Source organism: Ovis aries, chromosome 6 (genome assembly GCF_016772045.2).
Source record: "Ovis aries strain OAR_USU_Benz2616 breed Rambouillet chromosome 6, ARS-UI_Ramb_v3.0, whole genome shotgun sequence".
Taxonomy (NCBI): Eukaryota; Metazoa; Chordata; class Mammalia; order Artiodactyla; family Bovidae; genus Ovis; species Ovis aries.
In genome coordinates, this window is record NC_056059.1 from 22556545 (window position 1) to 22572404 (window position 15860).

Here is a 15860-nt window from a genome sequence, read left to right on the forward strand (position 1 = left end):
ACATTACACAGCGATGGCTGTGCTGGTTCCTCCCATACTGTATAACAAGGCCAGTGGTTACACCACATCCTTGGTTACACTGCAAGGAATGAGAACAAAGGTCTCTCTTTGAAACCCTGAGGTTGGCACTTTCCTAAAGCATTTGCTTCAGTGTTTAAACTAGGTTTAAGACACAGCACCCAAGAGCTCTTCCAGAGAGAAGGATTTCTCACTGTTGATGCTATTTTGGGGAAGGTTTTGAGCAAACCACTGGACTTGGACTTGAGAGCTGCTGTCGCGTGCTATTTTTATAGGCTTTTGAGATTATTTTAGATGTCTCAGTGAAAGGATGAGGAGAACTGTTTTAGAAAAAAGCCAGGTGTCCCTGCGCTTATGAGCCCTGCGACACCAGAAGGGGGAAGCATGGTTGTGGAATGGCGGACTCCCACACCACGTGGGTGAGAGCAGAAGAGTCTGGTCCAGTCACAGACTGGTGGCCATTAACACAGGCAGTAGAGAAGGAGCTGCCCACCAGGAGAGAATGATGATGGCCTCTCAATCATTTTGTCATTGTTGCTCTTGTGCTGGTCTCTGTTGGGCTTTTCCTTGAGATTACTGTTACCACAGGTATGCAGTGGGGATAATAAGCACTTTAGACATGTGGTAAGACCAAACTTTATTACATTATTCCAATAAACAAAAATATTCCAATAAACAAAATGTTTATTAGATAGTATTCTAAATCTTATTCCAACAAATGAAGCAGGGCTTTTCAAAAAGTACCATTTGCCACCCACATCTTAGTTTTCTAACCCAGAGTGCTGTACTCTTGGATGAGTAACCAGCTATTTTAGAACTCAACAGGTGGGAACCACAGGATAGAGAAGCAGATGACACCACTCAGCCTTACTGGTGCATTCTTTTTCTTGAGGGAATGCTTCAGTAGCAGGATTCAGTGACTTCAATCAATTTGTCTCACCTCTAGCCAGCATGCACACAATTCTTTTCTCTTTGTCCCTTTAAAACACCTTGTTTACAAAAGTCCTGACTTACCTGTCCCCGTTCTCATCCTGCACGGCAGTGAGATGGCGCTGGACGGCCAGCAGCATCTTCACATCTCCTGTCACTGCATAGTCAAAGAGGGCATTGGCGTGCTGCTTGGCCAGCTGCATAGCCTTCTCCAGAAAGAGGTTATCTGCAAAGCAATGATCACAGTCACAGTTGAGTTTCCTGTACTTGCTCTACAGGAATGGCATGCTTGAGGCCAACACCGTCAGCATCAGCATTCTGAGACCCTGAGACACATTGATTTAGTGGAAAATGCTCCTTTCAGGGGCTTCCCTGGTAGTCCGAGTGGTAGAATCCACCTGCCAACCCAGGAGATACAAGTTCGATCCCTTGGCCGGGAAGATTCCCTGGCAGTGGAAATGGCTATCCACTCTAGTACTTTTTCCTGGAGAATCCCATGGGCAGAGGAGCCTGGCAGGCTACAGTCTATGGGGTTGCAAAGAGTCGGATGCGACTGAGCAAGCACGTGCACACACACACACCTTTCAGTGCTTTTGGACTGTGTCCACTGCAAAAAGCACAAGTGGATGTTGGCTCACTGACAAATATAGAGGTTGATCTCAAAAAAATCTGTCTACAATTTTTTTGGGGAAAAGAAATTCAGAAATGTCTGGTATTTTAAGGGGAATAATCAATCTCCAAATAATGCTCACTGGATTTTGCCACGATTGTAAAGAAGCAATCTCCTGGGGAAATAATCCTTCACTGGAATCTTAAATGACTCTCTTGTTGGGCAGGAAGTGTCAAAAACCAGTCTCTGCCACAGACAGACTCTCTCTGAGCCACTGGTGTTTGTGTGTTAGGTCTTTATTTTTATCGTCTGTGACTTTGTTTTATTAATTTTTATTGGGGTGTAGTTGCTTTACAGCCACTGGTGTTCTTGTAAACTTTGTTTCCTGAAGGTCAGTGGGAGGAAACTTGTGGCTTGCAGGCCAAATCCTGTGTGTGGCCTGTTTATTATGGCCCCCTAGCTAAGCATGGTGTGTACATTTAAGAAAAAAAGAATATGCAGCAGAAACCCTATTAGCCCCCAATTCTACTTATTCACTATCTTTCTCTTATAGAAAAAGTCTTCCAAGCATAATCTGGGATGACCTAGAGTCGTGACTCATACCCTAATGGGTACTGGTTCCAAATAGGCACTGTCCCTCCTAATCCTAATTCTCCAAAGAAGGCAGTAGCATAAAGGGAAAAGTTCCTATTTTCAGGCAGTTCCACCTCAGTGTGACAAGTCAAGCTACAGGCAGAGAAGGGAGACTGTCAAAATTAGGCCAACTGCTCTCTATTGTCTGCGGTGGAAATGATCTAGATTATCTCTCCTGATACCCTAAAACTGCATGACATGACGGGAGAAGCATATGTAAATGTCTGTACTTTATTGCCAGAGATAACACTGGGCAAATGGAAACCCCAGAGTGAATAAAGTGACCCGGCGGGCTTTTCAAAAGGCATACAGGGCTCCGGAGAGCACACAGAACCAGATGTGGACGTGTCATCTTTAGTCTTCAGGTCGACAGAAGATAAACCTGTCTTCTGGGAACAGGTTCTCCACCCAGACCTGACTCAGCCCTCGCCAGCCAGTGCCACGCGGTCCTCCGTCCTGCACGAGCTCGCTCACCCTGGAAGCTGCAGTTCTCTTCTCTTACTCCTACCGAGCACGTCAGGTTAGCGGCAGTGCCCCCCGTGCAGGATGCTCCATCTCGTTCTGTGGTTTCTGTTACTTGCTCGGAGAGATTTACCACCTCTCTGTCATCACTCTTGCCACAATTTTCAGGGTCATTTTTAGATGGGGTGTCTATGGTTCCTAAGATAAAAGCCAAAAAAAAAAAAAAATCAGCCTTTTCTCAGTAAGATCTACTCAGTTATAATTCACTGTTTCAGCAAAGGTCAGCCAAAGGTAGAGGCAGGTTTACTGCCAAGGGAAAAGAAAAACAGTTAATTTAAAATTCCTTTTCAAATGATCTGTTTTCCAGGATATGTTAACACCTACAATTTCACTAACTGTTGATGTTATTTTCTATTGAAATTGTGGGACCTAGGGAGCTATTTGTTTTTTTTGTTTGTTTATTTTCATTCTTATTTTCCTGAAGAAAGAAACTTTGTATAGCCTTCAGTGCAAAGACTTAAGAGCCATTCTTTGTATTATACCTGGTTGCCTCTTGGCTATATAACTTCTGAGTGCAAATCACTGAACCCTTTAACACAATATTGCAGAGAATAAATCATAATGGGTAAAAATTGTTTAAAAAATGGTCATAAGTAACCCAGTTTGAAGCTATTTTAAAGTCACTTCCGGAAAACTTTTTTAAAATTGAGGTGTAATTGACATATAACATTGTAATAATTTTACATATACAATATGACTCAATATTTGTATCTGTTGCAAAATGATCATTACAGTAAGTCTAGTTTAACATCTATCAGCATATAGAGTTACAAATTCTTTTCTTGTGATGAGAACTTTAAGAGCTTAAAAAACATGTTTTTACACTTCTAAAAATGTACATCTTATCCTGTTTATTTGGAAAGGAGGAAAATGAAGTAAAGCTCTTCTAGGAATTACAAGGAAGTGGCATTTTTAAAATTCTTGAAAGCAGAGCAGCTATTTTTCCCATCCCGTGCTCAAGCAAATTATGAAGATGTGGTCTAAATTCACATCCTTCACTGTGGGAGCTATCCTGTGCAGTTTCTGATCATCCTCATTCAGGTCCTACTATACTCTCTGACAGCTACTTTGAGAGCACTGAGGCTTTACAGGCAGACCTGGTTCAAATTCTGGTTCTGCCACTAACAAATAGGTACCTTCAGTGAGTGAATGGTCATCTGTGAACCTTGATGTGCTCTCTCTATAAAATGGGGAAACTAATATTTTCTTTACAGTGGAATCAAGAAGACGATTAAAACATGTAAAAGCATCTGACATGTCCAACAGGTGTTGAACACACAAAAAGACCTTTTTGTATTCTTTTTTCAATAGGTACACTGAAACTGTGCATCAAAGAATTGATGCCTTTGATCTGTGATGCTGCAGAAGACTCCTGAGATCCCCTTGGACTACAAGGAGATCAACCAGTCAATCTTAAGGGAAATCAACCCTGAATACTTGTCGGAGGGACTGATGTTGAAGTTGAAACTACAGTATTTTGGTCATCTGATGCAAACAGCCAACTCATTGGAAAAGGCCCTGATGCTGGGAAAGATTGAGGGCAGAAGAAGAGGGTGTCAGAGGATGCGATGGCTGGATGGCATCACCAATGCAACTGACAAGAACTTGGGCAAATTTTGGGAGATGGTGAGGGACAAGGAGGCCTGGTGTGCTGCAGTTAATGGGGTTGCAAAGAGTCTGACACGACTGGGCGAATGAACAGCAACAACACTGGAATGGACAGGCAACGTGAAGCATGAACACATGAACAACTGCTAATTAGCGGGCACATTTGATGAGAAAAGACCATCCCTATAAAATTCTTTTTTTTTTTCCCCTATAAAATTCTAAATGTCTTCAAAAGTGTAGTATTTGATAAACAAGGAGAATCGGTAAGTTTGGTGATTTTATGTTTGTTGTTTAGGTAAGTCTGTTTATGCTCCTTCCTAATGTTCTTTTCTTTCCCCTGTTCATGCCATGTACAAAGTAAATATATAAATATAAATAGAGCATCAGGAAGATAATTTCTACTCTCCACAGGAAATAATAGTTTGGGGGAAAGAAGTTATTGTCTTATTTGCATTTATCAGTTTTTTTCAAGACAATGTTGTGTAAGTAATGATTGGAAAAAAAAAAAGTGCTACTTACCATGCTTCATCCCAGCATTAGATTTAGTGGTTCCAGGATGGAAGGTAATTCCACCATACGTGGGGAATCCATAGTGGGGGAAGCCATACCCTGAAATGGCAGATGTAACAAATGAAACCTCACGACAATTAAAAAAAAAAGCCTCAGCAGACCTTAGTGTCCCCCCATCCGGTGAGCACAGGCTTCCGTGCGCCTGACACGTCGCTTCTGTTGTGAGTTAGTAAGACGTGTCACGGGGGGTCATGGGATCATGAACATTCCATTCTGGCCAGAAGCCAGGTTCTGGGCAGTGTGCAGGAGTTCATATCTGAGGCCTCCCACTCTCGCATGGTGGGGAGAGCCTAACGGCAAGGGGCTACCACCCAGACTCAGACTGGTGGACACAGAAGACGGTGAACTAACCTCTGGAGAGAAAAAACTGAACCAACCCAAATACATCTACTGACTCCTCAACAGAAACACGCCCCCACTGGTCACTCTCCTGCATCTTTTGGTGGAGGCATAAGCTGGTAAAACTCTTTGGGGTGGCAGTGGGCATCAGTCATACTCTGTGACTTAGTAATTTTACTTCAAAGAATTTAATTTACAGAAATAAACTGGAATAAAAGAAAAGCAATGTGGATAGAGGAGTTCAGTGCATTTCATATTAAAAAAATTAGGAAACAATGTTCAAGTAAGTTATACTATGGTTTGTTCACTTGATGAAATATTATGAATCATTATGAAATATTATGAATCATAATTTTTATGCTTATGTAAAATTTATATAACCATGGAGAATGCTTATGTTAAACTGTTAGGAAAAAACAGCATACATAACTCTATACACAATCATGTGAGAATAATGAATAGGTCATATGACTAAATGGATTAAAATAATATATACAATGAGGAACACAGCTATGCTTGGAGAAATGTATAAATATATAATATATATACAAAAAAATAAATAGCTAACCTATAATGGCAGGACTTTATATGTTTTCAACCTTTCTATCTCTGCTAAGTCACTTCAGTCATGTCTGACTCTGTGTGACCCCATAGACGGCAGCCCACCAGGCTCCCCCATCTCTGGGATTCTCCAGGCAAGAACACTGAAGTGGGTTGCCATTTCCTTCTCCAATGTATGAAAGTGAAAAGTGAAAGGGAAGTCACTCAGTCATGTCCAACTTTTTGCGACCCCATGGACTGTAGCCCACCAGGCTCCTCCGTCCATGGGATTTTCCAGGCAAGAGTACTGGAGTGGGGTGCCATCGCCTTCTCCGCAGTATAGCATAAATATAAAATGAAACCTTTTCAATGTTTCCAAAGAATACCAAGACAACCGTATCCGCCTCCTCTGCCTCTCAAAAAAACATGAGGTGGTAACATACCAAAATGTTAAGAGGTATTCTTTGGATAACTGACTTCATGACTTTTTTTTCTTCTTACAGTCTTTGGTATTATCTATCTACATATTCGCAAAGAGTTAGACACCACTCAGCAACTGAACTGAACCAATCTACATACTATAAATTCAACATGTGTTTCTCTGAAAAAAGCTTACTGGGAAATTTTTCTTTTTTGGCCATGCTGCACTGCATGCAGGATTTTACTCCGACCAGGGGTCAAACCCATGCCTCCTGCAGGGCCAGTCCCACTGGACTGCCAGAGAAGTCCTAGGAAAGTGTAATGAATGTTAATACATCATGTTCAGTGGAGTTCCCTGGTGGTTCAGCAGTAAAGAAATCTGCCTGCCAACGCAGGAGACATGGGTTCAATCCCTGGGTCGGGAAGATCCCCTGGAGAAGGAAATGGCAACCCCATTGGGTTGAATCCCATGGACAGAGGAGCCTTGTGGGCTACAGTCCATAGGGTCATACAAGAGTCGGACACGACTCAGACCCTAAACAATAACAATCATGTTCAATAATGTCACAAATACTCAATGCATAGACAAGGAAATCTAGAAGGAAATCCACCGTCTCTGATGTGAAAGAACAGCCTCGGTTCATACCTGGGCCGGTACTTCCAGCACCCCCACCTCCACCGCCGCTGCCAAACATGCCCCCGCCTCCGGCTCCAGCACCGCTACCACCGCCAAAACTGTCCGAGAAATTGGGCATGAGCTTCTGTCGTTTCCTTTGCACTTCTTCTTTATCTGTATTTAAAGGAAGAGAAACCAAAGGAGAAGAGATTGATTCAGTTCCACTACTAGCCACAGAAAGAATATTGATTCTGATGGTATTTTTAAACATCTTAAAGGGAAACAGAAAACACCCAAGGAGGAAGAGATGCCAAATTTCAAGAAGCATTATATTTATTCCAATGAATACGAAGACCAAGAACTAGCCTCAGAGAGACCACAGAACAGCACACACCCAATTCTCTCTGGAATAGATTAAGTGCCCCATGTCATTCAAGTTAGTGAGACACTAGACTCCCCAAAAAAGATGAAGATATTGAAAAAACTGAATGAGAAAAACATTACTGCATTACATTACAACATTACAACATTTTCACATGGTCATACAAAACAACTGTTACTAATCAGCTAACATTTATTATGCATCTACAGTGAGCTAAGTGCTATGGATAAAGAGAAGTATGACATCATGCCCTTGCTGTCAAGAATCCTCCAATATAATTTTAAGGTTTAGGGGAAAGACAGAGAGGACACCATAATACTATGTACGTTAAATTCATGGTGCCAACTAGGGTTCCAGGAGTTTATGGGAAGACTTCGAGGGAGGACCCATGAGCTGGAAATTCAGGAAAGGCTTCCAGAATCAACCTCCCATTAGGAGGGGGCAAAGGGAAGATGCTCTGGGGAGGGGATGCACAGAGAAAGAAACAAAGGAACCAATGTACGCTGCACGCTTATGAGAACACAGGGCATCAGTTTAGCTGACGTGGAAGTTTTCTACAAGGAACTGGTGAGAATCGGGGTTGAATGGGACCACACTGTCAAGCACTTAGACTGTGAACCTAAGGGATTTAATTTACAGGCAGGAGAGCCATGCACTGTTTCTGAACTGGGGACGCTGTGGACAGGGTGGTGTTTTAGGAAGATCAGTCTGGCACCGGTGCATAGGTGAAAAGCAGAGACAGCACGCACAGAAAGTGACAGCAGCTGCTCCTTGGTGGTCACCACGAGAATAAAAATGGGTGGATCCAGAAAGACAACAAGAGAGGGATCTGTCGCCACTGGTGACTCATGAAATACGTGAGGCGAAAAAGTTTAAGACCACTGCTTGACTGAAATACAGTGATGCCCGCTGAGGTTTCTGACTGTCCAGGTCTAGATGCTCTTTAGCCCTACCCCCCTCATTCCTTGTGTGATTGCTCTGTTTCTCTCTCGCTCCTCACCAGCCCCATGGCCCCTGAGTTCTGCAAGCGCCTTTGTGGTCTATCACGGCATTCTTTTTTTTTTTTTTTTTTTATCACGGCATTCTTGTTTCTTCTTTCTGTTTCCCTTTCTTTACCTTCTCTGATTTTCCCACTACATATATATATATATATATATATATATATATATTTTTTTTTTTTTTCCTCCTGCGTTCTCTCTTTTGAAACAAAGGAGTAAAAGAAGCTTTTCGGATTTTGTTTAATAGGGTATTTTTTTTTTTTTTCAGTCAGCAGTGCAATACTTAACAATTGTCCTATTTCTGGTTCTTCAGGTCAGTTCTGGTAGTTGTTTATGTTCAGAAAGATCTTCAAAATTTCTAATTCTGTGGTTGTTTCAGCCATCTCAGGGCTAGGAAGAATACTGTTGTTTACTGATTATCTTGTGAACATCTAAGGGCAGTTGAAAGATGAAGCAGGGGAAAGTAGGGTAGCAAGGCATACTTAAAAAATCATCTTTTAAAAACAAATCCTGTCCAGACTCAGGAAAACAAAAGCCAGCATGGGTCAACTTTGACAAAAACATGCTCCCACTAGAAAAGGGTGACTTCAAAGTGGAGAAACTTGAACATTTTCCTTATTAAAAGGTTTTGGACAGATTTACAAAATTTATTTGTATCATGACTAACAGAATTATTACTCATCCTATAAACTGTTGATCTTACATGAGATATTTGTTCATCAGTAATATGAAATACAAGAGCAAACCAGACAACACATTCATCTTCAGAAATAAATATCCACTGACATGCTTTCTAGCAAAAAGATCATTTGGTATTTGCTATGTATTCAACAGGGACAGTCACTGGTTACATCATTGTAAAATGGGAACTTTTAAGAGTCAATTTAAAAAATATTAACTGTGCTACAGTCATTAAGATGTCAAGGACAAGAAACTCCACAACAAGCTTTTTTAAAATAAAAGAACCTGCAGTCTGAATTTCCATGGACTTGAACATAGGGACTTTCACACTGGGTTCACTCAATCTTGTGGTCTGTTTTTGACGGTGGACCATGGGATGTACTATGAAACATCAACCTATTTTAAAAGGGCTCAATACAAGCTCTTCTTTACAGAAGAGGAAGCCAAAGCTAGGATGTTAAGGGACTTGTAGAGGTCAGGGCAGAGTGCAGATCAGATACGACGTCTACTGAGCAGCCCATTATGTCATCACTTCTTTGGGAAACACTCTAACACATCCTCACTTCCTGTAATAAAGGATGGCTTAAGGTAACAGCTTAGTTCACAAAGTGTCGGTACAACTTTTAGCCTCTACCACCTTTTGCTGTGCATGTGCCTTCAAAGTACCTCATTCTTGCTTTCTGGGTCCTAGTTTGCTAGTAAAGAAAGATGTCTGCATTTACCCTGACCATACCTTTCGTAACTAAAAGGTTACGATCCTATTTCTTCCTAATCCCCATCTTTTCAGACTGAGAAGTCATTTCGGTCTTTCTTTGCTTTTGTACAACGGCTCCTCAACTATCTTCTTCCCTTGCCAACCATCCCTCTCATGATTATTTTGATTGTTTCCTTGGACCCAACCATCTGCATGACACTTTAATGAGACACAATGTCAGTGGCCATAAAAGATGCGGAGTTCAGGGCTGGATGATTCTCTGCAACGAGAAGTATTACATACTGCTTTGTCTATTGTCCTGCTTGGTGGCACCCAACAAGTTACTAGTGTTTTGGATAAGGATGGCAAATTAGTGGGTCAATCAGTAGCTTAGGTCTCAGATATTTAATAAACATCTTCTGTGTGACATATATTGTTTGAGATGCAGCAATAAATATGAAAGACCAAATCTGTGATCTCAAGAACATTCTTCCTACTAGAAGTACAAATAACAGACACATAGATTAATAGGTAAGATAATATTACATATTGATAAAAATAAGTGAAGAATATAAAACGAGGTAATGAGATAGGCAGTGACTCCAGGAGCTGGGAGCAGTGGAAGGTATGTTGAATGACTTCTGAGAAATGAAGACAGTGATTCTTTGGGTTGTACAGTTGGATTCATTTCCATACAGTTACTCTGATGCTAAATTGCCTGCTACTTTTCGGGCCAGTCACAGGTCTGGTGTGATTATTTCCCCCTGTGATTATTTCGACCTGGGATTTTATAATTCAGAAGGTATTACAGACTAAGGTAATTTGTTATCTTCAATAAAACAGTTCTAATCTCACAACAGGGCTTCCCAGGTGGTGGTAGTGGTAAAGAACCCCCCTGCCAATTCAGGAGACACAAGAGATGTGGGTTCAGTCCCTGGGCTGGGAAGATCCCCTGCAGGAGGGCGTGGCAACCCACTCCAGTATTCTTGCCTGCAGAATTCCATGGACAGAAGAGCCTGGCGGGCTACAGTGCATGGGGTCTTTAAAGAGTTGAAAACGACTCAAGTGACTTAGACCACGCACAGAATTTCACAACTCAATCCCAGTACGTGCTGGCCTTTCTGTGGAGCTCAACTATTAACTCTCATTTTTCTAGGTGGTTCTTTTTATACTACTTGTATAGATGGGGTTTTTAGTCAGTGATAGCCTGGAAGGTAAGTGCTTCTCATATAGAGGTGAAGTTTTGAACTTTCAGGAGACCCCCAACCCAAGATAGCTCCTACTATAATAGAGTAGCAATGAGAGTAATAGTCTGATGTGCCCCTGCTGTATCCAGGCACAGATACCACTGGGAAAAAGACTCAAGCAGCCTAGAAACCAAGTTCAGCTTTGAATATTTCTAGGCTCATATATGGGTAGATAATCTGAGTTGCCTTTATTTAACTAATTCTCTGTACTGGAAAAATTGGCATTAATTTGAGCATGTTGTAAGGGAAGAAACCTATTTTTTTTTCCCCCTCAGAAACTCCAAAAAATTTGCCCTGTTTCTGTTTTGTGTCTACTTTTATAGAAGGATGTTAATCCAGAGCGGGGAAGTAAGGAGAGGTGACCACTCCTGGGGAAGCCAAGTGGGCAGGGCTTGCCACCTCATTTTACACAGAGCTGCTCAGCTTTATACACTGGAATTTCACACGAAATTTTATGTGGAGATAAAAAAGTCGTCTCTGCTGACAGTGTCTTCAAACCATCAACAAAATGCACTATGAACCTGACCCATCTGTGGCAGTGTCACAAGCTCAGAAAAGAAACAAGAATGCACGGAGCCATTTTCTAAATGCTCCCACCACAACATGAATTCTAGGAGAAGCAAGCCCTCTTAGAAGGTCAGCCACCACATGCTGTTATCACAGGGTCAGCAGGCCGGTGCACTGCTGCGCTGCACCTTGCGGCTTCCAGCCTCAGCCGGGACCTGGGTGCCTCGGCCCTCCCCACTCTCACTTCCCCTAGTCCAGGCCTGCTAATTTTGTTTGTGCCACAGCTTCTTTTGCAGCCTCGATCTCTTCTTAGGATCATAATTTTCAGTATTAAAATACAGAATAGGATTATAAAGAAACCCAGTTGTTTTAAAGTACTTTTCTTGCCATGGACCTGCAGAGGAGTCAGTGAACTCCAGGTTAACAAATACTCGTGGGGCCTGTTATACTCATTTTGAGAGGATTCTCATGGCTGAATTTCCCACTCTGCCTGCTTGGATTCCAGTCCTGTCTTTTGAACGGCCTATTTGGAATCTGCCACAGGAACCTAAAATGCAACATGGTTTAAACTGACCTCTGCCTTTGCCCACCCAAATCTACTTCTGCTCCGCTGATCCTTCATCAATTCATCCACATCACAATCTTCCCAGGCGAGGATTCCTAGAACCATCCATGACTCCTGATTTTCTCCTTCACTTTTTACCCCAACCAACAGCTGGGTCCTCCTGACATCATCACTGACTAAGACCTTCACTAACCTCTCCCTTTCTTACTTGGATTCTTGCATTATTCTTCTGACTCACTGCTGCCCAGACAGTGTCTTCAGGGTCTATGTAGAGAAGGCAGAGGCATCATTCTAAATCTAAACTGGCCTGGTCCTTCCCCTTTCCCATTTCAAAGCACAATTCTGTAGGCTCCAATCACAGCACCCTAGAGCCTGGCCCTGCCTTCCTGCCTTCCTTCAGGAGTCCATCTGGGTGCACCTTAGCCTCACTTTTCTCTGAACACACACTAACTGTTCCTAAGCCAGGGAAACCCTTTCCTTCTCGGTGGCACACTCAACTACTGAAAGACATGCCCAACTTTCATGACCTTGAAGAAGCTTTCTTCTTGTGGCTTCTTCAAAATCTAGGGTTCTCTCTCCTTGGCATTATCCTATATTTTCATGGCTGTTTTACTTTCAGAATTACCAAAATAATAATTTGCATTATAGCAATTTAAGGAGACTATTTTCTCTCCTTGAGGCATCCTTTGTGAGGAACAGAGAGCTGCCTTACCATTTTTATAGCTCTGCACTGCATGGTGGCTGAGTCTTCGGTGACTCAGTGAGGCCAGTGGCTGATTCTCCTATACAGCAAGGCTTACGTTTTCATCTCAACTGCCTAACCCCCGAGTTATTCAATAAATGATAGATTCTCAAATTCAAAGCGAAATTTTAAATGCTCAACCTCATATAAAACTCGGTGGGAATAACATTATTTTAAAAGGCTAGACTTAATTCTATGACCCTAAAATCATATATTACTTCTTTCTTCTCTAAAAAGAAGTACCATGGACCCAAGGACCAGTTACTAGGAGGCTGGTCAAAGGAGGTGACTGCCTGACCTTTTCTCAACAGCCTGTCCTCTTGTTGGAACAAGTGCAAGTGTTTAAATAACCGAGTTACCTTTGATTTCAGGATAGTAGAGGAAAGGTTTTGGTTCGCTAGTTTCCAAATCAGATTTCCTCCGAAGCTGCACGAACACAGAGGCTGGTTTTGTAATGTTGACATCTTTATACTTTGGAGTTTTGAAGACAATGGCAAACTGCAGGATACAAAGATACAAATGTTGGAGTAGGACTACATTTCTTTTAAAGCAGTGGTACTCATTAAACACATTCTTTATGCCCAGTGCTTAGACACAGTGTCTTAAAAAAAAATACAACACCCTAGAGAAAGTTACAACCTTGGAATTCTGTACCCATATATTTTTATTATATTGCCAATGTGAAATTGAAATATAAGATTATGCCAATGTACTGCAAATCCTCATTAGTTCACTTGTCTAAAGTTTCAAATGTCTTTCAGTGTAAATAACCATGTGAATAAAATATATTGCATACATCCTCTTTTCCAAATTAGCCTTAAAAGCCTCCAAGATTATTTACAGCAATATCATAAAGACATAATGGAAGGAGAGAGAGGAGGATGGCCAGCCAACAACCACAGCGAAAAACTAAACCCTTAAGGGAGACACTGTGACTGGGTCAGCAACTGTGAGGTGGGGATGGTCGAGGCTCTAGACACACACAGGGCATCTGTAACACCTCTAAGACAGCCTCCTTGATATCTGCTAGTATAAGAATAGTCAGATTTAGTTGTATTTCATCCACAAAATTAACGTTTAATCTAACAGTTACGCACAGAACCTCCCAGAGTTTCTTTATGCTATGTAAACATGAACACAGAATCTTTTTTTATATACACTTTGTTTCATATCTATCTTTTAAAAAATTTCAGTGTTGTATCTTTGAGACCTTTCCGTTAGTCTGTAGAGTATTCATGCTTTCTTAATAACTGTACAATATCCCCTCACATTGACTTAACTGGTCACTAGCTGATGGGCACTTGGATTTTTTCCATTTTGTGTGTGTGTGAAAACTGTATTCCTCAATCACTCAGAGTAATTGTTAAGCTGAGGATTCAGCATTTTCATCTCTTTGTCATATACTCAAATGTTCCTGGGAGATCTTAATTTATCATGATGATATCAGCCTCAACTAGAAGACTCCTCCTGTCAACACTTTTCATTAGAATACCCTTTTAACAAGTCTCCTCAGGTTACTCTGGGAGAATACCATTACAGACTAACTGTGTTTCCTCCAAAGTCATATGGTGAAGCCCCAACAGTGTGGCTGTATTTGGAGACAGGGCCTTTATGGAAATAAGTAAGGTTAAAAGATGTCACAAAGGTAAGGTCCTGATTGGATAGGATTAGTGGTCTTAAAAGGAGAAGCAGCAAAAAAAGAGAAAAATAAAAAGACACGACACCAGAGAGCTTCTTCTCTCTCTGCCATGTTAGGACATAACAGGAAGGTGGCTGTCTGCCAACTCAGGAGAGAGCCCTCATCAGGAGCCAACCCTGTCAGACCTTGATCTGGGACTTATGGGCTCCAGAACCATAAGCAAAAACTGCTTTTGTTTTATTCACTCAGTCTATGATATTTTGTTATTAGTCTGAACAGACCGGTGAAATACATAACACATGTCTACTTAAGGATTTGAGGGTCACAGCCTTGCATCTAGGCGATCAGATCCTGACAGAGCTTTACCCATAATTCTAGGTAGCTTTTCTGGAACAACTCCAAGACATAGTGCTCTTTGATGAAAGTTAAAGAAATACTTATCATTTTTCCTTTTTTATTCTTGGGATCCAAGTACTGAATTTCAACAAAGCAGAAAACATAGTATCATCTTCCGTACCATCATCATCCACTTACTTGTCTATGAACATCTGTGGGGGAAAAATCTCCAAATCCTTCCCAAATTCCACCATTTTCCTCCTCTTCATAAAATCGAATCTGGATGTCATCTGTAAACAGTCACGTTCAGGTGTATAATTTCACACATTATAATAGCATTCGTAAATGTGATGAAAAATAAAGCTGGTTCTAGAGTCTACCTACTATGTACTTAACCTTTTTTTGAAAGTAATTCATATAAAATAGACTTCTGAATTTATTTAAAATTTTGAGTAAAATTTTTTTGTCACCATAGTAATGGGCCCCAAGTTTCATTTACAAGGACAGAATTCTAGATTTACCTATTCAATCTGAGTTTTCTCTTAATCAATCTTCGACGTTCCCACTTCTCCAACCCTAAACCAATTCACTCCCCAGGAACATGAAAGATAGTGAAGAATATCAGAATCCCAAAAGACGGTTCACCTTGATGCAGATTTACATAATATTTAACTTATATAAAGTTTACTATTTGGCAGACACTGTTCTAAGTGATTTTATATGCATATATTAACTGATTTCATCTTCAACTCTGTGATGCAAATGTACTATTAATATCCTCATTCTGCAGAAGAGAAACTGGAGTTCAAAGAGATTAAGTAACTTATCTAAGGCTGAACAGTTAGTAAGGGGAGAGACCAGGATTTGAACACGGACACTGAAGGTTCAGACCCCAGGCTCTTAAACATCCTACTATGCTACCTCTCTACAATATTCTAGTAGTCCCTGTTGAGAAACTGCTAAATTATGTGTTGGTCTAGACCCTTTGGGTTAAATTAGAATGTCTTAATTTCACACTTCAGTCATGGATTCTACTCCTGCAGAAATATGACAATATAACTCAGGTTGGCATCTCCCTGGCTTCACGTCCTCATTCACAGGGAGGCATATACATTATTGACTTGTAAAAACTAAATGTATATTTCTATTTAAATAGAATTTTAGAAATATTAGGGTTGGGTAAGACATTCATAGGACCACCCTGGACCTAGTTATTCAGATTCTTTAAGCTGGGTATAAAACTTCTCTTAATTAGCCATTTCA

General features: G+C 41.1%; 1 protein-coding gene across 6 annotated transcripts in view; it reads right to left on the reverse strand.

Annotated features, from left to right (window-relative positions):
* Nucleotides 1-15860, reverse strand: part of NFKB1 (nuclear factor kappa B subunit 1) — a 125030-nt gene that overhangs the window by 18311 nt on the left and 90859 nt on the right. For all 6 annotated transcript variants that reach the window (XM_012179609.5, XM_027970852.3, XM_042251201.2 and 3 more), the window contains 6 exons: nucleotides 14796-14887; nucleotides 12982-13120; nucleotides 6837-6980; nucleotides 4841-4930; nucleotides 2666-2851; nucleotides 1033-1174 (listed from right to left, as the gene is read on the reverse strand). In XM_012179609.5, coding sequence (XP_012034999.2) covers nucleotides 1033-1174; nucleotides 2666-2851; nucleotides 4841-4930; nucleotides 6837-6980; nucleotides 12982-13120; nucleotides 14796-14887 — 793 coding nt within the window. The remainder of the gene's footprint in view (nucleotides 1-1032; nucleotides 1175-2665; nucleotides 2852-4840; nucleotides 4931-6836; nucleotides 6981-12981; nucleotides 13121-14795; nucleotides 14888-15860) is intronic.